We start from the raw sequence: 27,968 nt of genomic DNA on the forward strand, positions 1-27,968 counted from the left end.
TTCTTCACCTCTTTGTCCTTGTCCTTTAATTGTCTCTTACTCTCTGTGGCCTCCAGGTGCTGAGCTTTTGTCACATGTCACATGATCATAACATCAGAGGAACATCAAAAAGAGATGATATAATGGTGTTTTTCTGTCTGCCTTTGAACAGCACAGCTCAAGAAAGTATAGGGCAGATTTGAATGACGTTTTCTGAGGATGTAGGTTATCGCCCCGAGGAAGAAATTATTAGGATTTCTGGATGAGGTTTGCACTCTCTTTTAGTATTTTCTCTCGTTGTACGTTTTATATCGTATATTCTGTATGGCCTCTTTCGCGTAATCCCATCTGGGGATGAGCCAAATCTGCTAATGAGCTGCTCACCTGCTGACCTCACTGTTTTGAAAAGGTACTTTCTGTACTTAAATACAAAATTCTCTACTTTACTTTGTTATTTATATTTCTAGCAACTTTTACACCACATTTCCTCTAACTATCTTTGTTATTACCAAATAAAATCAGAAGAGGGAGAGAGAGCTTTTCTAATCTCGATGAGCTGCTTTACACTACAGTTTTCACCCATTCACATGCTTCAACGTGGGGTTAAGTGTCTTGCTCAAGGACACATATAGACTAGAGAAGCCAGGAATTGGACCCACAACTTCCCAGTTGAAAGACAACTCGACCTACCACTGAGCCACCATGGCGCAATCCTTGCTCTTCACTTTTTAAATACTTTTACTTCTAAAACTTAAGTACATTTTTCTTCAACTTCAACCAAAGTCATTTTCTGGTATGATCTTTGTAGTCAAGTTTCCCTTTTAGGTTCTTTATATAAGACAACATGGATGCAAGAAAAGGCTTTCCAGTTTATGGCAGTTACAACAGAAGAAATGAAAAGTCTATTGGGAAAATAAAACACCAGGACAAATTAAACAATTCCAAATTCTATACTGACAGTATGTTCATCACGTACTTCAGCTGAAAAATAAACCTCCCTGTATATAATATGAGGAGTTGTTCAGATGGACTCTTGTAAATACAACATTTGAGGACACCACATAAACAGACCTGTTTACACATTTCTGCCAGGCTGGCTTTGTGTCATGCTGCTTAAATGCCCAGCACTTTGTTGTTTGCCTGTCGTTTTGATCTTGATAATGTTTTTCACATGTATTCGGTGTCTTGGCCGGATGCTTAATTTGTTTGCCAGCGTAGGGTTTTGTAAGCTTGTGTTTTATTTGTGGTGGGTAAAGTCTGTGCTTTTAAATCTCCCTCCTGGGTTCTGCTTTTGAGTGCCTTTTGAGAGCGCAGTGACACTCCCTATATAAGGCTTTGTTTATGGTTGTAAAGACACCCAGGAGTTTGGCATTCGGCCACACTGTTAACTGACTACCTTGTGTCATCTGCCTGCAAACAGAGCCAGAAATAAGCCAAAAACATTTTTGTTTCCAATCATATTCAGTGTCAGCCGTGACAATAAGTGTGTACAAAGGAGTCCATGTGGAATTAGCAGTGGGACATATCAGAGACCAGATGTAATGAATATGGGCATATTCAAAGACTGCACGCACACGTAAACAGAGGAGCAAACACTCAACCTGCTCTCAGGTTGGTAAATTCAATAACTGTTGAGTCACTGACTGACACAGATATCTTTTTTTTCTAATTACCAAACACTAAGACATGGCAGAAACCGACCAGCCTGGTGCTTCGCTTTTCTTTAGTTTATCCAATGAGGGATGTTTCTTCTGCTCAAGACGTCACACACTCGCAGAGCATGTAATCCACTTTAAGTTTATGAAACATGCTGCAACAGCGGATTTGCTGTTCCACTTTATATGAAGTGGAATGTGGGAAACAGTGAACCACCATTAGTTACGGCCTTCTGACAAGAGACTCGCACGGGTCAGCGCTCTGAGACTTCCTGATACTGAGGTCATCGCCAATGGGTTAGGGAAAAAAGTCATTTATTGTTTACCATCAATTCCTGGAAAGAGGGCCCCGTTATGTACAGAGTTACTCCGAATTACACTCAACATGGCCAAGCCTGCTGTGTGCATGGAGTTTGCATGTAAGACATGCAGATTTGAGGATTAGGCAAATTGGCCATAGGTCAGCTGAGATTGGCACAGCGACCCCTGTGGCCCTCATGTGGAGGACAAAGCGGTAGAAGATGAATGGATGACCAAGCCTGCCTGTCTGACTGCATACATACACACAGTACATACACATAAATACTGTTCATGCCTTCCTCCCTACCTATATCTGCCTACTGTAACTACCTAACCACCTCTCTGCCTTTACCACCTACTTGCCTACCTACTAACTTGTTTGTTCCTGATCGACCTACAATGACAAAGCCCCCCCCCCCACACCCACACACAGTTTGTTATGAAACGTCTACAGGGTGCAGTTAAATAATCCCTGAGCTCAGAGCCACTATTCTCTGCGTGTTTCACTGTTGGCATGTGAGATTATTAACCCACACTCACTCCTGTCAAAAAGGAAACCTAAACTTCCCCTCACTGATGTGATGGCAGGTCATGTATGTTACATGACCTTTTCTGCAGATTCACTGGGTGAAGTGGATTCATGCATTCATTCATTCATCCATCCATGCCCTTAGGTTACTCTTCTCTTCCACGCTGCCAAAATCTGCTGCCTTGGCCCTCATCTTCAAGGTTTGCATATTATTTTTGACTTAACAAGATCCCCTCTCTTTTAGAGAAGAGTTTAGGGAAACAGCGCTTAATCTGACATGAAATCTTTCCTGCTTCTGAGGGTTTTCAACAATTAGCTTTGCCTCCTGAGAAAAAATGCTTCTCCATGCAAAGCCTCTTTTCCAAACGTAAACATTGCGTCACAACTAGTATGGTTCACAATATTTATTTGAGAAAGTGCATCGCTTGCATTGTTTTCCTCACACTCAGACATCAGTCAAGTCTGAGTCACTGAGTCACATCTGGAGAGCCTTATTTTGGCTCTCCAGATGTGTGACCATTCATCAGTCAAGTAAAAGCAATAAAAACTAGATGAGATAAAACAAAAAGTGACATTTCTTAAAGACGTAGTTTGTGACTTTTATCCATTGCCAAATGAGTTTGCACAGCTCCAGTATTGAACTTTTATTTATGTTTTCAAAATGGTTTTTTCGTGCACAAAGACGTCAAAGTGAGATTAGACAACTTCATGCAGAAGCACTATGGCTGAAAACAGCAATGAGAAGAAAAACACCCGTGATTCTACTGCTGCTAGTCTGTGATGAGAGAACATTTGTATCAATCTATTTTATCAACAAAACTCTGGACTCAGGCGAGACAGACGGTCATCCACACAAAGTCTTGTCTGGCTGTTATTTCCTGTTAAAAGGAAAGGATTTTTTTTTTAACAAGAGTTTCCTTGGGCACTGATGGCGCTCTCTCTGTCATATTGCTCCTTCTTGACCTCACTATGTACAGAGCCTTGACATCATGGACCGTATGTTGTGATTCTGGGCAATACAAATAAAGTTTAATTGAATGAAATTAAATAACACTGTAAGTCTTCTAATTCCAAGTGACAGTCATCATTTGATTATTTTAACCAGGACCATGATCGCGCTATGACCTCAGCCATGTGTTTATTATTGTAACCGTGACAACGAAGGTCCACTAACCTTGCAGAGGTACTTATTATAGTTTCCCCTAAATTTAACCTTACGTAAAATATTATTACAGCAAAAATAAACGGTTGGTTTCTGAGAAAATCCAATAACAGTGTAATGTGTAGTGTGCTCGGAGGCTGCTGGGTATGAACAGGCATCTATTTCAAACTTGGTGTACAAAGGGAAGGAGGAACTGGGGTCAGAAGGAGCCCACAGCTCAGTTTTACCCCAAGTCCTGCCAACAGGTTAATCTGATCCTAATTTAATGAATCCTAAAATGTAATCTCCGAGGCAGCAGATTTATTCCATGCAATAAGAAGAACAGTTTGTCCTCACTTCACCTCACCACCAGTTCAGACTTCACAGGTCACCATAGCAGAACCACGGAGAAGTAATAAAAGAGGAGGTGAAACATGATTAACTCCGTGTACTCAAAGAATAAAACAAGTGAGGTTGTGAACGCCTGAATAAAAAGGTCATGAACTGTGGTTAGTTTTCATTCAACAATAAATCCCCCCCCCCTCCCCCATACAAGCCGCTGTTAGTTTAAGAAGAACTTTGTCGCCCTTCAGTGTGAACAGACATGACTCATTAAGATGACGTACGTGCTGTCATTGAAGAACCGCTTTTTTAGGCTCAGTCCACTAATTTGGCACACAGAGTTCAGTGTATAGTCATCAGCAGATAGTGCTTCAGGCCTGAGAGCACAGTTGCATAATGTCTTCAGTGACTCTGGGGGCAAATTTGTCAAGTCTGGGAAAATAACTCTGATGAATTGATATCTCTTACTATGTCCAAATCCACTTCCTATGTAGAACTCCATTTGTTATCTGTTTCCCATTAAATGTGTCTGTCAGAAACCTCTCTTTGCTGCTCACTCACAGCTCACAGCCTTCAGAGTTGCGTTTCTTTGTTTATAGTGAGCGCCTTTAGCTGCACCTAAAATAGCCGTTATTGTTCCACACACAAGCATAAAATCAACAAACATGCCACATAACAAAAAGATAATCATATATTAATAAATAACAAATAACATTTAAAAAAAAAAAATTTAAAAAAAATTTAAAAATATAAATGCGAACCAAGAAAACCTGCACAGACAATTATTTATGTTACATTTATTCATGGTTTCATGTTACATGTTAGTTAATCAGCATTTGGCTTATTGTTGTCATGTGTTTGCATCACTGCTTTACTTCTTCATTACCACCTGCCGTTATGTAACACACGCTAACAAAACAGTAAAGCAGAGGTTTGTGCGTTTGATGAGCAGAGTCCAAATGGATCCTAGAATGAGAGACAGGTTAAACGGTGAAGAGCCATTCAAGGCCACAAAGGGATTTATTTTTTCATTTGGATTAAAAAATAGATGATTAGCTATTTTATCTTTCAACTATGCTTTTCACAAAGTGTTCAGCTATGTTTATATGGCACATTAGGGTTTTGCTGTATTTCTAAAGAAAATACCACCCAGTGCCTTCTTTCCTTGAAAGAAATACATGACCTCACATTCAACCCCTGAGAGACGAAGCAGGGAAAGCCTCTCCAGTCTGTTACAAGTGTTCCCATACTTGTGTCTCCCAGAGGATGTTAATATATCACCAGTGAGTCCGTGGCCTGACCTTTGACTCAGAGAAGTTTCATCTGTGAGTCAAACGAAGCCACACGGTCAAAGCAGACGCACACTCCCAGCAGGTAAGGTGGATTCAAAGTTTCTTCTTTTACAAATTCATCCATAAATATAATGATGAAATAATTGTTTGATTTTCTTTTGCAGCAGTCCTACCGACATTTCCTTGAGCTGCTGACCAGATTCAGCATGCCGACAACTGACAGCCACTTTGTTTTCTCAGGGATCCTGAGCTCCTGCAGCCTTTAATTTCCAAACAGACCTCATCATGATGGAGACGGAGCAAATGACTGGAAGTTGTCCTGCCCCAAGCCAAGCAGCTGTCAGACCCTGGCTCTCCTCCAGTGCAAGAGGTACAAGTATTTAACTGCTGTTGGAATTTGAATAAATTCACAAATGTTCCTTTAGCGACAGAGGCTTTTGACCAGTGATCTGAGGAGAAATCTGTCAAAACCAACGGAATTTTCAGTTTCTTGGCTTGACACATTTATTAGGCTCCTTCAATTCCAGAGATTAAGGAAACGTGTTAAACCGAAGTACTGGCTTCACCAATAACAGTGGCACTAAATATAATTTACAACCTGCAAATTCTATGTTTATGTTGTGGAAAAGGGATATAAGTGATTCATCTTTTGGATTGGATCCTCAAACTACTTACCCTTAAGAGGGAAATATGTTCCAATATGTTTTACTTTGGATTGCAGTATCCCTGTAAACCCTAGTATATCCTATCTAAATCTGTTCATTTCCGTTAAAACATATTTACAGAAAAATGTCACAGTTCCATTATAAAATGTCTTTCTATCATTTATTCTTTTTACACGTTGCTTTAAGTTTCCCAAAACTAAAAAGAGACAAAGGAGTAAGGCTGCTCTCTACCATCATGCATGTGAGAGTCACCTGTTTATGTGCAGCTTTACTGCCTTTAAAATTCACCTTACACAGTACAAGTTCAGGAGATGATGTTGTATATTATATTTTGACACTTTTGCTTACGTAGCATCACATGGTTCAGTGTCAATCTTTGGCACATCCCTCTAACTGAGGAATGTTAAGTAATAACCTTTAAACACAGACTGTTATTGCTGAGAATAAGTTCCACGTCATTTCAAAGTTATATTGTATGCAATGTGAGAATTAATCTGCTTGTGCGTGTCTCCGCTGGTTAGAGACACTTTGTCCTCTGTCCTCACAGGACACTGAGTTTGTGACAATCTGATGGGAAATGAGGAGCATTTTCAGGTAGCACTTTTGTTTGTTTGGGTTTTCCTTGTTCCTCATACTTGCTGGACTGGATGGTGTCCAACTGTTCCAGCTGTTAGAGGAACATAGTGTCACATGTTGATGTATACAGTCATTTCTTACTGGAAATCCTTTTCCAGCCTTTACAACTGTCATGTGAGGCGCGTAAATGAAAATCACTGCTCCAAAAATACGCTCTCTTCTGCCTTTTTCTAACACATGCTGTGATAAAAATGTATCTGCCACATGTTTCTAAACCTCCCAGTTGTGTCAGTTATTAGTCCTCATAAGAAATTTTAGTTTTAAATGGAGATGTGGTGAAATTTTCAACAACGGTAGAAGCCCTGCAGGATGTTTTTGATAAAAAGTGAAAGTTAATACAGCGTCCTAGAATCAGATGCTGTTTTCTCATCTTACTCTGGCAGCTTTGTGAGGTTTGAGTTACAACATTATTTATAGTTTAGGGCCAACACCTTTCTAGACCTGGTATCACAAAACTAGGACAAATTGCAAGCTCAAAGATGTGGGTGTAATGCACAGGGAAACCTTTTCTAAAGTGCATATCTGCAAAGTCACAACATTTATATTGGTTATTATGTCCACAAATGTTCAGTGAGCATGTATTCTTCATCTGTTTTTCCGAAAATATTCACTCTTACATCATCTTTTAACAGCTAAAATAAATAAGGGTTTAAATGAATCCTTGCATTAGTTCATGCAAGAGACAGTAGTCATACGGCCCAGCTGTAATCAGAGGACAACCAGCTGATCGCAATCTATTAGTCACGCTACAATTACACCCACTCTTAAACTAAAGCCTGCCCGAGACGAGAGGATAATTGGCCAGAGTTTGGTCCCAATCTGGCCTAGGTGTCTTCTGATTTTAGGCTGATCTGAACAGACATGTTATTATTATATTATTCTCTAGTGTGAGGGATTAACAGACGCAAATTTAATTGGACATTGGACGCATCAGAGTCTTCCTGATTTCAAATCTGACTGAACATCGATTGGGGGCGTGAGCAGAACCGCAAGTTGACCCGCAAACGGATGTCGCATACTTTTCTTTAGAACCGTAACTTGTACAAGCCAAGTTGATTCCGTCCTCTCACCTGTGACTTAATCCACAGTTGTTGTTGTTTTGCATTTCTCAGCACAAAACATCGCACACACACACACACACACACAACAGCTATTAACTGATGACGCCGACAGTCTGTTTATATTCTGAAGTCAAGTTAAATCACCCAAGTTTCTGTGAAATCCCAAATCCCTGGAATCGTATGACTAAACACCAAGTATATGGTCCTGCGTCTTGACTGGCTCGTCTAGTCTGTGCTTTCTCAGGATTATTGCCTGCCCCACACAAGAGGATTTTCAAATCTTCCTGACCACAGACACAACGGACTTTGTAAACGATTTTCAATGTTTTTTAATCCTGAGAAAGCACAGACTAGACGATCCAGTCCAGATTGAGTTGCTTATTGCGCGGTTCTGATCACGCCATCAATCGTGTAGAAAAGTGTAGCTCCTTGTAGGTTTATATTTTGGATTGGCTCCTCAAACTACTTACCCTTAAGTCTCTGGGCAGGAGGTGGAGGAAGGAAAACATGTCTCAATATTTTACCTTTGGATTGCAGTATCCTTTTTAAACCATACATATACAATACATAGCCTCTTTACATCTGTTCAATTCTGCTCAAACAGGAAAACATTCATTCTCGTCTTTTCACACATCAGTTCCATTCTATAAATTCTTTCCTCATTTATTCTTTTTACATTTTGCTTTAATTTTTCCAAAACTACAAAAGAGAGATATCGTATGACTAAACGCCAAGTATGTGGCCCTGCGTCTGGACTGGATCGTCTAGTCTGTGCTTTCTCAGTATTATTGCCTGCCCCACACAAGAGGGATTTCAAATCTGACTTAATTTTAAAAATGTAGGAGACCACAGACACAACAGACTTTGTAACTGATTTTGAAATCGTAACGTGTCCGAATGTGTCAAAATCATATCTGTTAATCCCACATACTACAGGATAATTTGTCCAGATAATCTGTTCAGATCAGCCTCCCACAATTGTCGGAAGGACCGGATCGGGACTGAAATCTATCCAAATATCCTCTCGTGTGGGGCAGGCATAAGGTGGTCTGAGGAGCCTAAGAAGCTCAAAGTTTAAAATATTATTCAGAATGCTGTTTGGAGAATCCATGGAGCATCTAAAGAGCAGTAGTAATTGTAGTAATAAAGGGTTGAATTATGACGAGAGTGTCTCTGACTGAACTATTAAAATGGAACAAGAACACAAGACCATAGCCGACATAGCCGATACACCTAAACAGCTATAGGACCTTCGCTCACTGGTGCTGCCAGTGAAATGTACACCTTTCAGCTGTTTCTGATCTGCAGAGCTGGATCAGCTCAAGAAAACCTCACAGAGAGCAGTGAGACTAAAGGACTGGACTTCACACTGAGAATTGAAATAATCAGGAGAGAACTTGGAGCTGATGAGTTCAGCAGATGACTGATTGGTGTAACTCACGGTGCAGGGGAGACAACAGTATCAACAACTTTTCTGAGTTGTCTAGCAACAAAGTGTTTTTGTCTGTGTTTGTCAGCGGCTGCTGCTGCTGCTGCTGTAGAGTTCATGTTTATACACCTCAGACTGTTCTGCTACTTTATTCTAGCAGGTTATTTGATTTCTGCAGCTTATCGTTGCTACATAAAACCTATGGACACTCATTTTTTTATTATTTTGTCCATCAGCTTTAACTATCTTAATATCTTTATTGCAGAATATACTTTTTTACCCATACTCTTCTCACTTTTAACGGATGTTTTAAGTGATTTACTTTGTGCTTTTATCCCACTAAAAATAGTTTTTCTAAGTAACAGTAACACGATTTTGCTTGTGCACAAAACAGTAAACCTCTCAGTGGGCAGATATTTTAATGTTGAGTTTAAGGGGAAAAGTTGAACACAGGCATTTATTAGATGCGATATTAAAAACTGTAGACCAGTGATTCCCCAACACTGGGTCTGGACCCACAGATGGGTCACGGGAGATTTTTTTTTGAGAATTTTCCCAACTAGTTAAGATGTATGTGTACAAGATTTGAATAACATGCATAGAATGACATTTTAAGGAAATGTATTGATTTGTTTACCAATTCAAAACAATTTAGGGATATGACTGTAAATTAGTTGTGACATTATGCCCAAATTTGCTCTCATCACAATTTATTTTATGATTTGGATCACCATTTTTAAAAAGTGGATCATAATGTAGAAAGTTTCACAAACACTGGTGTGTGACACTGGCTGTTCACTGCACCATAAGTGATCTTTGATTTAGAGACAGCTTTATTTATTCAAAAATAATTGTATGTCAGAAATGGAACAGTAATATCTAAATTTATCAATTTAAAGACAGAGGTGTCATATTTTACCAAAGGAAATACAAATAGTTGCAAATTAAAGCAACAATGCAGTGAAAGTTCAGCATGATATGTTGCTGAGGCCACTCTTTGTATTTGAATTGTATTATGTACCCTGGGCTTTTATTGCACTTTATTTTGTCAAATCAGTAATCTCCACAGGAAAGAGACGTGTGGTTAAATTATCTGTCACATGAGCTACATGAAGCTGAACATTGTCAGCAGAATATTTTATAATCTGCCCAGAAACTCCACACCTGACAGAGCATAAATGAACCGGCACGATAAGTAAAACATATTCCCATTCAGACAGCAGCCATTGTTGTTACTTACAATGTCACAATTATTATAACTTACAGCATTAACTCGTGAATTCATTGAACAGTTTAAAGCAGATGTGTTGCCTATTTGACGTTAACCTCTAACTAAACCACGAGTAAATGCTAGTAAACCTTTAAACAACACACTTAAAATGGTTTAAGACCCGACCTTTGTTACGTCAACACATAAAACTTTTTTCATAATCCCTAAATTACCGGTTTACATTCCACGAGAATGAATAAAACATTGACCAAAGATCAGTCATATGCACACACACACACACACGGGTTTGCACTGCTATTCCTCTTAGGACACTGTATTGATTTCCATTCATTTAAACAGCCTTAACAAAGTATTATCCCTAACCTTAACAAACTCTCACCTTAACTTAACCACAATTTTAAATTATAGACCTTTACCTGGTTCCTCAGAATTTGATTCTGCCTCATTAGGAGGCCGAATCTGGGTTGGTCTCCATGAGGACTACAAATGCAAGTATACACACACACACACACAAACAGAGAGAGAGAAAATTCAGAGAGCATTTATCCCTTTACATTAACACACAGAAACAGAGACACAGACTCTTTAAAGGCGTAATGTCACATAAACACTGTTAAAACTTCCTTTCACATCAGATTTTATCGTCATAGTTTGTCTCTTTCTCTCTTCTGCTCGTGTTTCCCTGCAGGAGCCACCAGGACACCCGGTGACACCGCTGACCGTTTTCATGGTGACGGGGTTCGGTACAAAGCGAAGCTCATTGGTGTTGACCCGGTGTCCGACTCCCAGGGGGACAAGATGTGCTGGGACTCCATGATGAAACTCAAGGTACATGTGTCCTCCACTGCCATAATCAACATTATCTGTAAGGCGATCTCCTCCTCCTCACTGTATCAGAAAGAAAGTTGAACATAAACACCAGGACTCTGATATATAATAAGACAACTGAGATGAGAAGAGATGAGAAGCTGTCATCGGTACATTGTCAGAACCTGAAAAAGATTCCCAAACTGTTCTCCAGAATTCTCCAGACATTAGTCATACTTACTGCTCTGTCCGTTCCAACCTAATACATCTTAACAGCTATTGAGGGACTCTACAGTAAAATTATATCAACGCTGACGTTTCATTTTCCCAGATGGAAAATCCCACTGAATTGGTGCACCTCTAAAATGTTGATACTAAACAGGCGTCCATGGTTGTGGACATGAAAATCATTCATATTACCATAAACAGTAACACATGACCGACAGTTGCAGCGGCTCATATCTGCATAAAACTCTCCCGGTCCAAATCTGTGCAACAAAATATCTAAGTGTGAAACTAAACTGCTTTTGGCAGTTTTTATTAATAGAAAACACACACAAAAAAATATAGGTTTTTGCTGCATAATTTGTTAACAACTGCAGCAGTGAAGCATTTTTTAATTCCGTGACATGTTTTTCACCATGACAACTGCAGCTGAGGCTCATGGGCGTTGGGGTATTTGTGTTGGCTATACATAAACATTAATAACTCTTACATTAGTTGATGAAAATGATATTTAGTCTAACAGCAAAGTCAGTCAATTAATACAGATACAGAAAACATGATAATTAACTTTTTTACAAACCACGTATACACATTCCTACAATATCAATACAAGAATAATCTTGAGTTTCACAGGAAAACTGTTTTGAAAACTGAAAACTGAAAGGAAATGCGCAGAAAAATATTATATAAAAAATAAAATTTAAAAAAATATATGCAATAACGATGACTAAATACCAGAATAGTTAAATAAAAAATGAATAAAGCAAAAGTTACGTTACAAAATGTGATAATGCAAAACTTATTCATTGCATATTGGTATAATGCTGCAGAAAAATCAACTTACTCACACTATTTGATGCAGAAACTGGTTTTCTCATTAGTAGATACCCATATGCACTGGTTTTCACCTGGGAAAAAGAAGTTGTTTAGGGGTTTATTTACACTTTAATGTAACTTTAGTAAAACTAAATGTTGAGTGTTGCTTTAACAAAAAAGCATGACACTATGGCACCTGGCCACAGCTGCTGTTACTATGATTATAATCAGTATGCAAAACTGTGCAGTTTCTATTCATTTTTTCCTCGTATTTTAAGTTGCCTGAACACTGTGTGTGCATGCGTGTGTGTGTGTGTGTGTATGTGTTTAGGGCATTGAGGTAGCATCAAGGAAACAGGGGAAACACAAACCGAGAGTTTGGCTGAAAGTTTTCTCCACCGGCCTGAAAATCCTGGATGAGCGGACTGGGGTGTGTCACATCAACTAAAACTCTCCCAAAGTTCTTTCCTCTTTTGTCTTTGTCTATAATCCCAGACCTGGATTTGACTGTTATAATCTAAAACTTGGCTCAGCGACATTCTACTTTTCCTTTTCCAGGTTTATATCATGGGACACTGTAATTACAGTTCATTCTTCATTCATGTTGATTTTTAATTGAAACTTTAACAAAGTTCCTCCCATCTTAAAAATAATCCTTGACCATTATTTACTGTATACCCACTGCTTTGCCTTGCACACATGTCCGCCTAATCTTTTTACTGAAAGTGGAATATTATTGTAGATGCCTGGTAAACCTGCTACCAGCAATAATTCACAAATCAAACGGAATGTATCCAAGCTGCTGAACATCTCCTGCTGTGCATTTCAGCTCCTCTGGGATCACTCCCATATGTTTTCAATCTGCTCAACCACCAACAAATTATGAGAGAGATTTGCTCCCTATAAATGCTGCAGAAATACTCTGACTCTTTAAAAGTCTGTATATATCACTTACTTTGACTCGATATTCCACAAATTACCTAACAAACTATTTGAAACAGATATTATCTTCCTCAGTCAGGAATGTTTTTTTAGATGAACTTGGCTGAATCAGTGACATTGCAAATGTTACTCGTATTTATTTATCTTTTTTCCATGTGAAATCCCTTGTAGTACCAGAAAATGTATTGTAATAATAAATCTAGGAATTTGTTATTAATTTTTTGCAGCTGCAGAAGTAATCTGTTTCACTTTCTGCTTTACATGCTATTTGCTGTGATAATAATCATCACACGTTTTTTGGTTGAGTGGGGCCTCTGTGTGTTCAGTACCAGGACTAAGAGCCTCTTCATCTACTATCTCCAGGCTGTTCTTCATGACCACGAGAGGAGCAGAATCAGCTCTTTGACAAAAGATGAGTCCGACCCCAGAGCTCTGGCTTACATTTACCAACACCAAGACTCCTACAGCCTCTTCTACATCAAGATGGCCAACCTGGTAACAACTACCACAGTACTGAGGAACAGTCAAAGCATGGCAACCCATAATAATAATCATAATAATGGCGGATATTGTTCATATTTGCAACGGGAAAAGTCAGCTTGCATGTACTCTGCTTTTCACTGGAACAACAAGGTCAAACGTTTAAAAATGAGTTTTTCCATTTTACAAGAACACACATAACAAACCATATTTATATGATATAACCAGATTCAGGAGACTCCTTGTATAATAGTTGAAGCCTTCTTCTCGCACCTTTTGGTGGGATATTACATAGATTGTGCTTTTTGTATTTTAATAGACTTGTGCATTACATGATTGGAACAAATAAATATGAAATGAAAGAAGTTTTTTTTTGCTTCACCAGGCAGATTCAGTCCTGGCTGACATCAAGGAAGTTTGTCAGCGTTTGGACCAAGAGACACCACAGGAACCTGCAGAGGCACCGACTCAAGTTTTATAATTAATATAATAATAATAGTTTTATAATATTTTATATTTTATAAATGTTATACATTTTATATAATTATTATTATATAAATATATGTATATGTGTGTATATATATAATATATGTATACATACATATATACATATGTAATTTGTTTGTTTGTTTGTGCTAACACTGCATTTTGCTTTGTTTTACAGATGAGCACCTTGCTGCCCATCGATGAGAGTTCAGCCGTTCCACTTGAGGTAAATGAAAGAAGAAGAAAATGCCACTGTCACAAAATCTAACAGTGTTTGAAATGATGGACTTTTATTTATAGGGACCAGATTTAGAGAGTGTGTTCAGTCCACGACCAGACTCTTCATCTGGTGAAATAAATCAGGTAAAATGTTTTTACATAACCACATGAGCGTTTTGAAATTTTTTACTAAGAATTCAACAGGAGTAGAAAATTACTGATCTGTCTTTTTTTTCCAAATAAAATAATAATGCATATATTTGCCAGAGAGAAAATGGTAAATACAAGCGCTCACATGGCACGGATCTGTGCCGCAGGTGCGCCCATGGTAAATTGTAGTGGGAATAATACACAACTCCTTATATGGACATCCTGGGGGGGGGGGGGGGGGGGTGTCACATATTCAGGCTTTAAAAATTGACTCAAGTTATTGAGTTATTGTGCAGAAGTCACAAAATAGACAATTGTTTCTCTTATTTTTGATAATAAAAAAAACGAGCCATATGAACTTGAGTTTCACAAATGCAATCCAATTTTAAATATTAGGAGCATTTTTTGCTAGGGTGTGTTTATATAGTTGGTGAATTTTTTTTGTTATTACTGTTATTACTGCATACTGTACATTTTAACATAGTAATGACAAAAAGCAGCTGAAATGCTCTGTGTTCTAAGGGTTAAAGCAGAAATGGCTACACAGTTTCTGAAGACAATAAACTTTCTAATTCTTTATTCAAATCTATCTGATTTGTCATTTTAACCCCATGTTGTCCCCTATTGCTGGCAAAGTAACATACATTATTTCTTGTTACATGTTCTACAACATGTTTCTCTGTGTGTAGGTTTCCTCCAGTAATGAGCTGATGGACGTTTTCTCCGTCCAGATGAGGGAGCCACTGTCACCCACAGAGGGCTCCTGTATCAGTCAGACAGGTTAGTGCTAACATGGTTCTGACATGCAGAGGCTTTTACCCTCGGCTCAGATACTCGCACAGGTGTTGTTTGTTGTGGAATCAGCTTTGATTAACAGTCTCCTTAAATTTACTTCAACATGCCTCGATGTGTCAGCAAAATACGGCAGCACAAATCCAATTTTTATTATCACAAAACTGATAATAAAACCTTCATAAATTATAGAGAAGATCATCTGAAAATGACCTTAATGTGCAAGAAGTTTGCTATTCAGAAGCCAACTTACCAAAACATTTTAAATGACATATATCCCCAAAACAACCACTAAAAAGAGTGGCAAAAATCACTCAAGAGACTAATACATCATATTTTCTATTACATTTACATACATCATTATAATAAGATCATTTATTATCTATTATTTATAAGTGCTGGAAACTTTAAATAAGGCGAATGTTCTGTCAAAATATGCATTCTGTGTTTTAGATTATTTAATCTAGATTGAGACACTGATTTTCAACAGCTGTTGCGCATGTTCTTCAATTGACCTCTGACCTTTGTTCTGCACATAGACAAGACTATGTTGTAAATATAAGCAGTTTATTTCCCATGATCCCCTTTGTATGAGACCATTTCATATATAATACAGAAGCTCACTGTGCCATGTTTCCCATGGTACTGATGATTCATTTAATTTACATTTCGATGTCTATCAAGTCAGAGAAAAGGGCCCTGTTTACTATTTCTTAGTGATTAAACATATATAATAATATTAATAATCCACCTGAGCTTTACTTCACTCAATCAATTGCTTTTCTTACAGATTCTCCACAGCCACGGCCACAGCCTCAACCAATGCTCTCCAGCTCTCAGATCATGTCCATGTTCCCCACACAGCCACTAGTGGGCTCTCCATACTCCTCTCCCCCGTACTCTCCCTCTGCCATGCCCTGGGGTCACGCCCTGGGAAACCAGTGGGCAGCTCCACCCATGGCTCCGTGGCCAAACATTGCAGGTGTCACAGCGCTAGCTGCAGGCAGTCATGGTATGATGACCTCTCAGCCGTGTGGGGTCATGTGGGCAGGAAATACACCTGCTTCGCCCACTCCTGTCAGTGGGTTCCCCAACACTGTGAACTCCAGCGGAGCTCAGCAGTCGGCAGCTCCCAGTGTGGACAATAACCTCCTCCTGTGATGAACGCACCCTGATACTCAGTCATGACTCTAACCAACATCAGATAACAGTATTTCAACCAGGAGAGACGAGGAAATGAAAAATAAATGTATTACAGATTAAACAGAATCATGTGCTCATAGTCTTTTAAAGTGTATTTGGCACAGGGGAAACATGGGGAGGATAATAAAGCTGAAGGCAACAATGAAAATCACTTAAAAGTCCAGACACTGGTGGTGAAGGTGGTTGTTGACCGGATGAGAACTAAGTTCAGAAATGGACAAAAGATTTAAAAATACAGCAAGAAGGCATCTTTCAAAGTTTAAAAAGTTTATCCTGTTTCTCATTTAATGAACTGAAATTGCAAACTATAAGTGGATACTGTTTTTTTATTTAGTTTAAATCTGATACATGAAAATTAATTAGCTATACTTGGTCTTCACATGTTACTAATAAAATTTCTGCTTGAATTTAATTGCAATCTTCTGTTGCTCAGAAAAAAAAAAAATCCCATTCGCTCCTGGGGATTTTGTTTTCATATCGTGATCGAGGATCTCAATTTCATTAAAACTTGACTTGTATGGACATAATTTAAAAAATACAGAATGCACATTTCACTTCAACACACTTTTACTTCGATTTATTTTGTTTAAAATATTTTATTAACTGACTGCGGTCAAACATACAGTGTAATGAAATCTGTTACATTTTGGGGGGAAATGCAACAAATCATAATGTTTCTCTGCTGTTTATCTCATGTCGTTAATGTAACACCACGGGGGACTGAACATGAAGAACATGTTTGTTTTAGGTGAAAAAGGCTCAAGTTTCTGTGATAAACAAAGGTCATAATCAGTCCTACAAAAGGAATAAACAAAATGATACTCAATCTTTGAGACGGCAACAACAGAGAAGTTGTGAGTGCATGTACATGAAAGGGGGAAAGACAATGTGGCTCAGAGCTGACTATAAAAGAGGTTTAACTGTTGTTTAACCCTCCTGTTATACTTGAGTCAAAAGTATTCACATCATTTTTTTTGCTTCATATTTAATGACTGAAATGAAATGTTATAAATAACAAAACAACATGTACTTAGAAATAATACAAAGTCATTAAACACCAAAAAGATCTATATTTAGGTCAATCAGTGACATTTTATGGTGATTTTCATATTTTTCTTTAGGTAGTCTGCTCTATAGTTAAAATACCTGATTTATAATAATAATTGGGAAATCATTTCACTTATAATAATTATTATATTTATATATTTAAATTGATGTCAATAAATGTGAGGATAACTAATTGAAGTTTTAGCAGCAGAAGAGGTGAGTAATGAAGTTCGCTGAGGTTAGCTAAACAGGACGCGCAGACAGCGGAAGTCTTACTATGACAACAGAATAAAACAGGAAGTGTTCAACACATGCTGATAAACCAAACTTAACAGGTGCCGACGCTGCGGTTTCTGAGCATTTCTTTGTGAACCTCACTGACACAGGTCATGTAGCTGTCTGACGTACTGTACAGTCACATGGAGCACTTCATTATCCACGACTGAATCATCCTCAAATATGGTAAGAAAATCATATTTACAATCTTTACAACCTTCTTTTTTTTGGTCACGCTCTTGTGCTACAGGTTTAAACTTGGCCATTTCCTTCTCTCTGCAACCTGACAGGGTCATTGTTTTTACTGTGCAAGAAAAATGCCCTTAGTTAATTTTGTCTTGTAAATACATTTTTAGTAAAATAAAAAAATGTTTCACATTTACTATAATCTAGTGTTAAATCCAGTGAAAAGCAACATTTGTTTAGTTAATCCCATAACTGTTCACATTACAAAAGATGAAGCCAACAGAATCATCATCAGCAGCATAAACATTTTATGGAGAAAATGCTCAATGATGGATGATATTTAAACTTTGACTCTAAAACCTCTTGCTCCACTTTATTCATCATGAAGTGCTTTGTGACTTGACATACAGTACATCACTTGTAGTTTCATAGGTGTGATGTGACAACAATGAAAGGAACACTCACATCCACCTTTCACAGCAACTATGTAAGAAAAGATCAAAATAGCCCAATTATTTCTGTAGTCAGTGATCTATAGCACAGGTTCAGTGCAACCCAAATAAAGTTAACTGTAGTTTTACTGATAACCTGCACAGCTGCCGTGTGTGGTGATGAAACTGTTTTAAAAACTCACACACACACACACACACACACACGCACACGCTCACATACACAAACAGAGAGAGAGAGATCTTCTTCTGCAGACAAACAATTACTGAAAGTTCAGCCTCGTGTCTGAGTTTTGTGGTGCAGAGATGAGACAGAGTGAGAGCAAGTAGAGTTTGCAGCTCTTTGTTGCAGGAGTGACAATGGAGAAGGTTTCTAAGGTAACCAGTGCAGGATGCTGCATATAGGTTTTGTGTGTGGTTATGAACGCTTCCTGCATTTCTTCTTACTCTGTCTTTTGTCTGACTTTGTAAGGCTTGTGTTTTTAGGTGTTATAGACGGGGTGATTCCTTTGTTGTTACACCAACGTTTTATTGTCAGCAGCATGACCACATCACTCCTGTTTCTCTTGTTGCAGGCAGGCAAATCTTATCTGTACTGTGGTTCTGTGTTTGCTGGTCACATTTGGCAATCACACAGCAATAATTTAAAACTGATTTAAAACTTAATCAATGGTATTATTTCTGCCTCTGTTGCTGCTGCTGCTGCTGCTGCTGCTGCTGCTGCCGTTGGCGCTGGACTTCCTTCATAACTTCTTTCCTCTTCAAGTTATTTTGTCAGGGAGATAAATGATAAATAATGTCACACAGCCAAAAACAAGACATGTACATGTAGTTCTGGCTGACTCATCAACAATACTGACAATTTTTCCACACACCTGGACAAAAATAATAATAAAGTAGTGGATTCATCTGAATCTTTGTCCATGATTTAACCACCAACAGCATGGAACCCAACATTAAAGCCATTTAGGACAGTCACATAAACAATATAGAAATGAAACAGAAAATACTGGCTGTTCACAATAATCAAAGGTATCAACAATGTTGGATTGAATATGGTTAATCATAATACATTAATACTGACACTTTTCTACAGAATTGTCCAAAATAATGAATGTTTTATTCCAAGAATACGCAAAGCAAATGCTAGCTTTCCTTAGCTTTAAATCTATGTTGTCTTTGTTAAACTGGCTGCCATGTTGTGGATGTTGAGTTCATCCTCCTTTTAAAAGGAATTCCAACAAAACAAAAATCTTACAAACAATATTTAGGGAAGTTGTAAGATTCAAAATCTCCCTTTTTGGTTTCTATCCAACTAAACATGTTCTGAACAACACTCCAAATACATTACATTATAAAATACATTACATTACATTTAGAAGAGCTAAGCTGGTGTTAATTCCTCTCTGTGCTGTTAGTTTGTAGAGGGGAGTGAGTGAAGTTCAGCGTTTTGTAAGGTGTCATTCGAAAGTGATGATTATTCTCATGTTCTAACTTGACTTCAGCAGTGGGGCATTGCAGTTCACAGCTAGACCCTTGACAGGAAATATGTCTGACATTATGAACATAAACATAGACTGATAGCCCCCCCCCCACACACACACACACCCCAGCAGAATGCAGACACGTTCATGATGCAACAATTAATGTATCTTTGTAGGTTTGATGTCTAAACATTAAACCAGGTCTCCAGCAGGTGAACATGCTCATTTGCACGTTGTGGTTTGCAATTACAGACCTCTGAACTGTATATAGATTTCAGAGGAATTTATAGTCATCAAACCTCTTGTCCTATCCCTTGTGTCTTTTTCGGTTACGCCAACTGTCCTCATGTCCTCCTTCACAACATCTGTGAACCTTCTCTGAAGGTGTTTCTCGTTTCCTCCTGCCCAGCAACTCTAATTTTAACATCCTGTGAGAGAAAATGCTAATCTTCAGCCAGCTTTAAGTTGAATTACTCACATATTCTTATAACCAGACCTGGTGTTCAGTATAAGCAGCCATAACTTACGATAAGACACAAACTAGGCGTCTTTCAAGGTTCCCTCCTTAGGGGTGCCAGGCATCGGATACACTCTCTCAAGTATCAGACCTGGCACGCTGCTCGCCAGAATCTGCGATGTGATGCCTTGCTGTCTTCAATAAAATCTTAACTCATCACTGACTCCAGAGGTTCCCTCATAGGTCATCTCACCAGATATTTAAGAAATCTCCGTAACACATCCTGTCCAATATAATCATTATCCCTCCTCTGCCCAATCCATCGCAACCTTGCCTCTCTTATTTTGTGTGTATTTTGTTAATCCACAGGACAAAGGACAGGTTGTTGTCTCTGACCAAATTAACTCTTTTTGTTAAAAAATGTCTGTCAACCTTTCTTTTAATTACACTTTGTAATCATCTGGAAAATGGAGATACTAATTGTTGCAGCTTTGCATCATGGAATCTTTGTCCATTTCCTGCTGTATGCAAGACTTGCTGCTTAACAGTCCATTGAAAACCATCACCCATTGAAACAGACAGTGTTTCATGATAGATCTGGACTGCAGGCGAGCGAGTCAAGACACGCTGTTGTATCTCATGTAGAGTGAGGCATAGTGTTGTCCTGCTGAAACAGATGTGTAGTTCCTGAGAAAAGATCAGAAAGTCATCTTTCTGTAAAAATGTCAGAAAGATTCCTCTGCATCAGATCACCCATGGCGTGGGCACTGAGTGCAAGGTACAGCTTTGTACCTTGCACAAAGCTGAGGTTTTGGAGTGCTGTGAGGAGTTGATGGGGATTTGTCACCTCTGTGAAGATCAAAACTACCAGGAAGTTGTGTAAAGAATGTCACTTTGTTCAGCGTTAAGAGGCTTTTGAGAAGCAGTGTGTGTTTTTGAGCGTGGGGAGTATGCCTTGCTCTGCAGTGCTGTACTGCTAACTTCCTGCTTCAGAAACGGAGCAGGTGCAGTTTTGAGTCTGTGCTCTTGTGTTGTTTTCAGGAGGAGAGCATTGATGTCAAGGCTCTGAGAGCACGCTTCAACAACAAAGCCAGTGCCTCAGACACCAGCAGCAGCAGAGACAGCAGCTCCCCAAAATCTCCACGGCCTGGATTTGGGAAAGCGATCATCCCAGTGACAGAGAGCGACATGGCTCATCACAGACTGTCTCCCAGTTTTCCTCCTCCTTTTACTGGCCCAGGACTGAGCAGGTTTCCAGAGCCACTGACCTCCTCCGTCCCCTCCAGACCTCCTTTCTTCCCTCAGCCACCTCCTTATCCTGGAATCAGAGCATCCGTCCAACTGACAGACAGCAACAAGGTCAAGCAGACAGGCGAGATGCTGCAGAACATCGTGCTGAGGAACCAGAGGCCCTCTGGCACCAAACTGGCTCAGATCCCGGCTCAGGCTCCTGCACTTACTCCCACCTTCACCTCTCTACCCCGTCAAAAGCAGCACAGACAGAGGAGCACAGGCGAGGTCACTCCGCTCAGGAGGCCTCTACCTCCTGAAGTACGTCTGCCTTTGAAGCCTAAACGGCCTCCAAATGTTAACCTGGAGCCTTTTAGAAGGATCAACCGAGGACCTGCTCTCCCCTCTTTGAGGAAAGTCGACAGTGAGTGTCTCTGTCTTTTTATTTGCCCATTCATTTTGTAATATGTGAAATGCAGTTCATCTAGAAAGCTCTTAGTTAATGGTTGAGACATGAACAGACCTGTTTGCTCGTCTGCTGTGGCCTGTTCGATGTAGTGTGGCGGTTTTATTTCTCCATCTAAATTGCTTGTTATTGGAAAGTTAAGTAATTCAAAATCTCAGTGCTACTGAACAAGCACTAAATATCAGAGAATATGGGGGCTTAATTTTTTTTTTGAACAAAACTTTAAACATTCTTTCACTTCCGTTCTCTCTGGTTCCCGTCAACAGATTCCCCGACTTCATCAGGAAGAAAAATGTCACTACCGACAGTTGTAAGTCCTCCAATACTACCACAACGATCCAACAAACCGAGCCAGCTGCCGCGCCAGGTCGCTTCTGTGTGAGTAGTTACCTGTCTACAACATGCTGGTGTAAATAACTGTTGTTTTATATCACATTAAAAAGATCAAAATGCCAATATACTGTAAATAACCTAATAATAATAATAATCTAAAATAATGCAAAAAATCAACAAGTAAAATACTCACAGGAGCCTAAATCATACAAGGCACTTTAATGTAACATGTTTGTCATATTCTGTAGACTGAACTCTGTCCAAAGTCACTTTAAATGACATTGTTGGTGCTAAAATGCAGCAAAGAGAAGTGAGTCATTTCTGAAACACAAACAAACAAAGTTTTTGCTAATGAATTGCAGAGACATCGCCGATAACCAGGAAACCTATGACGACATTGGAAGTTTTGAGAGAAATGGTAAAATACATTCACTCCTTCTTCTTCTAACACAAAGACTTTTGAGTTAGAATCAAATCGTTTGGAACAAATTGTTTTATATCTTTAAAGACTGTCATGTTTTTTCTTTTCTTTGCAGAGTCATGTAGTGACACCGATTTACAGTGCGTGAACGAGGTGAGCGTAAAAAAGATTATATGATTTCATAACACTGACTGCTTACACAGTTAAATTGATTCATAAAAATATAATTCTTACGATGCGTTTCATTGTCCTTTGATGTAATAATCCCTATGCATGTGTACATTTGTATCAAATACCTCTTTCTTTTGCAGGACGACGACGTGTACCAGTTTATTGACGAGTAAGTGCAGTGTAGCTTTCTGCCTTTTTGTGTGTCTGTTGTGTATGTATAGATAATTGCACAAAAGACTAAAAATAGAAAGCGGCTACAACTGAAATAAAAGCAAAATCGTTTGCGTCCACTGCTACAGTGGCTTCTTTTATGATAAAACCATAATAACAATGAGGAAAATGTGCTGTTTTTAAGTGATATTTATATTTATTTAATTAAGAGACCGAGTGTTTGAAGAAGAACCCTTCGAGAATAAAGTTTCTCACTATTTGCTCTTAGCTCTATAGTCAACAACATGTTCATGTGGTTTAGTTTGTACTTCTAAACTAAGAACTCTTTTTGCAATTCAACACACACATTCAAATCTGGAGGCTGTGATGAAAAACAGGTTCAGTTGACGGTGGAATGTAGGTCAAACTGAAACAGTGAAAGACATGAGTAAGATTGGTAATCCTGGTGAATTAATAATTGTCACAAGTGTAACATTGACATTTGTGATAGAGCTTTAACTGTAAATAAAAATGAGTGATTGAGATACTAATAGAAAACGATGACGTTTTGTTTTTTGTTGGACGTGTAATAAAGTTTATGTTGTCCTTCATAGGGACCAGGTGGAGGTGAACCAGGTAGATGTAAATGTTGAGAAGATGAACAAGAAAGAATTGATAAAGCATCGTGAGCAGAACAAGAAAGAGAAGCTAGAGCAACAGAAAAAAGAGAAACTGTTGAAGAAGAACTTTCTGGTAAGAAACAAACGACATTTGTCCACTAAAACCCTGCGTTTTCTATAAATGTAATTATTTTCATGACTTTTTTGAATCCATCCCGTTTGTAGTTGCAAGGGGACGTTGAGGTTCTTCATACAGCAAAGGTCCGACACGACTGGCAGGGAGGAGGAAAACTAGACCTCAGTGTGCAACAAGGAGAGAGTGTGGACATCATTCGAGTGAAGAACAACCCGGGAGGAAAATGGTTGGCTCGTTCTCTACATGGAGACTGTGAGTTTTATTTTGAGTTCTTCTCATTTAATTCTTTCACCCTGAGCCACAAAGTGTGGCAGTGTTTAATTTAGCCATGAAGCTCAGAAAGTAAAGATTTTAATCTTTAGATCTGTTTGTGCATGGACTACGCAGTCACGCAGTGACTTGAACACCACAACCCAGGTTCTCTTAAACCGGTGTTTGTCCTACTATCATCATGTCAAAAAAATCTGTTGGAGCTATGTATTTGTTTCGATTCTCAGTGGTAACTTCACTAGTTAATGAAGTAGTTTGTTTATTCTAGATATATTTTGTTTTTGATAATATTGCTTTGTAATGTTTGGGTTAGATACACCGTGGGAACTAGTGGGCACTCGCAAGTATGAAGACAGGAAGCTGGTAGGAGCATTGAGTGCACCTGCGTGGCAGCGAGCATATGGGTTTTTTTACCATAGCATAAGAGACTGGATCAAATGAACATCAAAACCTCAATAACCCAGCATGGATATTCCGTTATCTCTTTACCTCAGTACACGACCTGCCCTGGGTGCAATAGTTAGTTAAGTTTTAGATTCATTTTGAACTCGTATTTTTAGTTTTGTTGACAAATGGCCACTACAGACCTAGTTTATTTAAGACACATGTTAAAATTAGTTTGTTGATATATTACACCATCTTTCAGTCCCATCCTTATAATCCAAATTCCAATTGTCATGGAGTTTGACAAACATAATCACAACAAAGCTGGCAGTGCCCAGAGACTTATGCACAGTACTGTATGTTGTATGTCATGTGTTAACATAGTGTTATGTCATATGTTGAGATGAGATTAGACCACCACCCAAAGCCACAGCTGCCCTAAATTAACAGCATTGGTAATTATCAAAATCATTTTTTATGATTCTGTAATGGTTAATACACCAGTATGTAGAATCTCTTGTATCTAATTTATATTTTTGCTAAAATATAATTATTATGGTTATCCATGAATATTCAAACGTACTGTTCTACAAAAAAACTGAAAAAATAGTAAAGCACATTATTATTTCTTGATTAAGATGTCAAATTAGAGTTATTTACTTGCATTACTGAACAGAATAAATAGTTTTTAGTGATTGAATGTTGTGTTTGATTAATTTCTGACTTTTCTGACCAAATGTGAGTATAAAAATGTGAATTCAGTTTGTTATTTGCCAAATAAATAACAACATTTTTACAACTTAACAACTTTTTGAAAGATTTCTAATTTTTATGACCGGTGGTCTAATAAATTGATGCTTTTGTTAATCTCATTAAACTCACACTGTATATTGTGCAGTAAAGTACAGTAAATCCATATGCTCGTGTGCATGTGATTCCCTGTAGATGGATATATCAGCAACACGTGTGTGGACATTGACTACGAAGAAGTGAAGCGCAAACTGCTGCAGTCCAAAAAAATAGATACGTCACCGTTACCTCCACCTCCTCCTGACCCTCCACAGATGTTTAATATGGATTCAAACTATAGAGACAGGTACAAGCACGTCATTGTCATGCTGCTGCATATGAATGGTTGCAATGCTTTTTTTTCTGTGTCACCTGAATCTGTGCCAGTTAACATGCACTTTGTGTTTCCTCTAATCTGCAGCATGATTCAAGAAGACGGTAAGAACCAACAAAGCTTTTGCTTTTGATTCTGCTTTTGATTCCGTTTCTTTGAAAATAAATACCCAGCTAACTGAAACTTTGTCTTCAATGACAACCTAGTTTACCTATGAACTCAGTTTATCTACTGTAAATAGATCATATTTTTTCTCCTGCACCGAAGTATAAAATCAGTGATTTGACATCACAGCTCATAAGAGTTGTTCATCCTTTGCTACCTATATGAGTATGTTTAAATGTGTTGTTTTGTGAAATGAGTGTATGACATTCTGCCCAAATTTGGCAGCAGGAATCCAGCAGCTCCTGTGTCCTCACCAATAAAATCAATGATTTTCTCTATGGACTTTGGTGCAGGATAGTGAATAGTTTTCGAACTTCAGTTTCCAGGTGGAAAAGGCTGTGTCACAGAAAGATAATTTGGCAAACATATGGTTTTCTTAAATTATCATAAGCAGGTGTACAGTTTTATAAGAGGAAGTTGGCTAAAATCTGTCTTTCCTAATATAATTCAGTGAAACAGCAGCAGGATCAAAACTTTTGTTCCACTTTCGATTTTGTTTTGTCCTCAGATGACTATGACGATGTTCAAATAGTGGAGGATTTTCCCCCACCACCACCTAACATCAGGTATCTGTTCTTTTTTGATCTGTTCACTTAAAGGAAACATAAATATGTTGTTTAACGGATGATAAGACTGTAGTGTTAAAAACTGAAACTGGTATCATGATATTTTCAGCATAGATCCCAAGATGGAGAAGGAGCTAAGAAAAAAATTTAAGGTTAGTATCACTGTATAATTTCTCCAAAAAGGAATCTTATGGAAAGAAGAGAACATGGTCTACGACTGATCCCTGAGGAATGCCACATACAACACAAACATCATGTATAACATCAATGTGCTTTTTAAATAATGCCACAAACCTGGTCACTGTCATCTGTTGCTCGACAGTATGAAGGGCCGTTCAAAGTGCTGCACACCATGATGGTGGATCCTAACGGCATCATCAAGAAGCTAGGAAGTAAAGATTTGCTTGTGTCTCCGGGAGAAGTCCTTGACATCATCCAGTTCGCCAACAGCAAGAAAGCTCTGTGCTGCAACAGGTTTGGAAAATGTATGTGAACACTAAAGTTATAAAAAAAAAAACTTTATTCATGAGTGTTTGTCTCACGGTTGTGCAATAAATAATACAATAATAATGAAACATAAAACTCTGTTATGTGTTGCTTCTCACAGATGGATATGTGGCCAGATCCCTTCTTCTCCCAATGTAAGTGAATCATCATCTTTTCATGAGTCTTTTATATACTATAAAAACATTTATTTTCCATTGGTATATATGCATTATTGCCATTATTACTTCAATTTCCTTAAATTTAACTTTTTTTTCTCCTAAATCAATACTACTGGTCATCTTTTACTTCTGTACCAGTTATTTAATATTTAACTAGTGAAAAGAATGAACATTTTTTAATTAATTTAAAGTGCAGTCCGTTTAATATCAGCCTTCTTCTGTAGGGAAGGAGACGTATACGATGATGTTGACTACCCGAGCGGTGAGTTATCTTTACATCCACATGTTATGTATTTACATTATATGCGTTTTATGTATTTAATTCCCAAGTTAATTGTTTCCTTTTTGTATGTTTCAGATGTCTATGACAACGATTCTCCGCACACTGACTTTTAACCATTCAAACTGAAAACACACACACACACACACACACACAGGTTTCTGTCCATCAAACTGCTTGTATAGAGAATAAACACACTATTACTTACTCTCTATGTATTTGTATTGCTTGACCACTGAGATAACTTAAAATGAATAAAGTTTTTTGTTTTGTTTCATCTTGTTCTCTTAGTAAAATGTAAATAAAAAGGGAAAAAAAGAATAGCTTGCTTAAAAATAATTAGTCTAGGTTTGATCAGCTTGAGGGAGGAATGTGGATTACAGATGAATGGAGCAAAATAAATTAACTGGGGGAAAAAACAATATACAATATATGAAGGACTTAACACAGTTAATGATCCAGTGTGTATGAATTAGTGACATCTAATGGTGAGACTGCAGATTACAACAGCTCACACGATGTTGGCCTTCATGTGTCAGAAGGTTGTTTCTTGTTACATGCAGCATTGCACTACAATGTTCAATAGGGTAAAGCAGACATACATGCCCCTGTTCATGACAGTCAGTGTCCCTTAAATGTCCATAATTAGTCCACATAATTCTGGATGGATAATTAACTGTATAGTATAAAATATGGTGATTGTAAAGGA

General features: G+C 38.2%; 2 protein-coding genes across 3 annotated transcripts; both read left to right on the plus strand.

Moving 5' to 3' along the window:
* Positions 1 to 5,222: 5,222 nt before the first annotated feature.
* Positions 5,223 to 16,446, plus strand: LOC131465825 (disabled homolog 2-like). 2 transcript variants are annotated; one of them, XM_058638758.1, is made up of 10 exons: positions 5,223 to 5,320; positions 5,479 to 5,608; positions 10,949 to 11,088; positions 12,440 to 12,538; positions 13,414 to 13,545; positions 13,916 to 14,002; positions 14,195 to 14,242; positions 14,317 to 14,379; positions 15,075 to 15,165; positions 15,968 to 16,446. In XM_058638758.1, exons 2-10 carry the CDS (start codon positions 5,524 to 5,526, stop codon positions 16,336 to 16,338), a joined length of 1,116 nt encoding a protein of 371 aa, XP_058494741.1. In that variant the 5' UTR covers positions 5,223 to 5,320; positions 5,479 to 5,523; the 3' UTR covers positions 16,339 to 16,446. The 2 variants fall into 2 exon arrangements, with proteins under 2 accessions (XP_058494741.1, XP_058494743.1); XM_058638760.1 differs by having other exon boundaries at positions 5,269 to 5,320; positions 5,403 to 5,608.
* A 1,352-nt stretch (positions 16,447 to 17,798) lies between these two features.
* si:ch73-40i7.2 (FYN-binding protein 1) lies at positions 17,799 to 27,493 on the plus strand. The gene is made up of 16 exons (XM_058638852.1): positions 17,799 to 17,889; positions 21,321 to 21,933; positions 22,242 to 22,353; positions 22,671 to 22,726; positions 22,845 to 22,882; positions 23,041 to 23,069; positions 23,665 to 23,803; positions 23,896 to 24,058; positions 25,406 to 25,556; positions 25,671 to 25,687; positions 26,257 to 26,314; positions 26,424 to 26,466; positions 26,637 to 26,799; positions 26,922 to 26,955; positions 27,204 to 27,241; positions 27,338 to 27,493. Exons 1-16 carry the CDS (start codon positions 17,887 to 17,889, stop codon positions 27,373 to 27,375), a joined length of 1,695 nt encoding a protein of 564 aa, XP_058494835.1. The 5' UTR covers positions 17,799 to 17,886; the 3' UTR covers positions 27,376 to 27,493.
* Positions 27,494 to 27,968: the final 475 nt, after the last annotated feature.

Source organism: Solea solea, chromosome 9 (assembly GCF_958295425.1).
Source record: "Solea solea chromosome 9, fSolSol10.1, whole genome shotgun sequence".
Taxonomy (NCBI): domain Eukaryota; kingdom Metazoa; phylum Chordata; class Actinopteri; order Pleuronectiformes; family Soleidae; genus Solea; species Solea solea.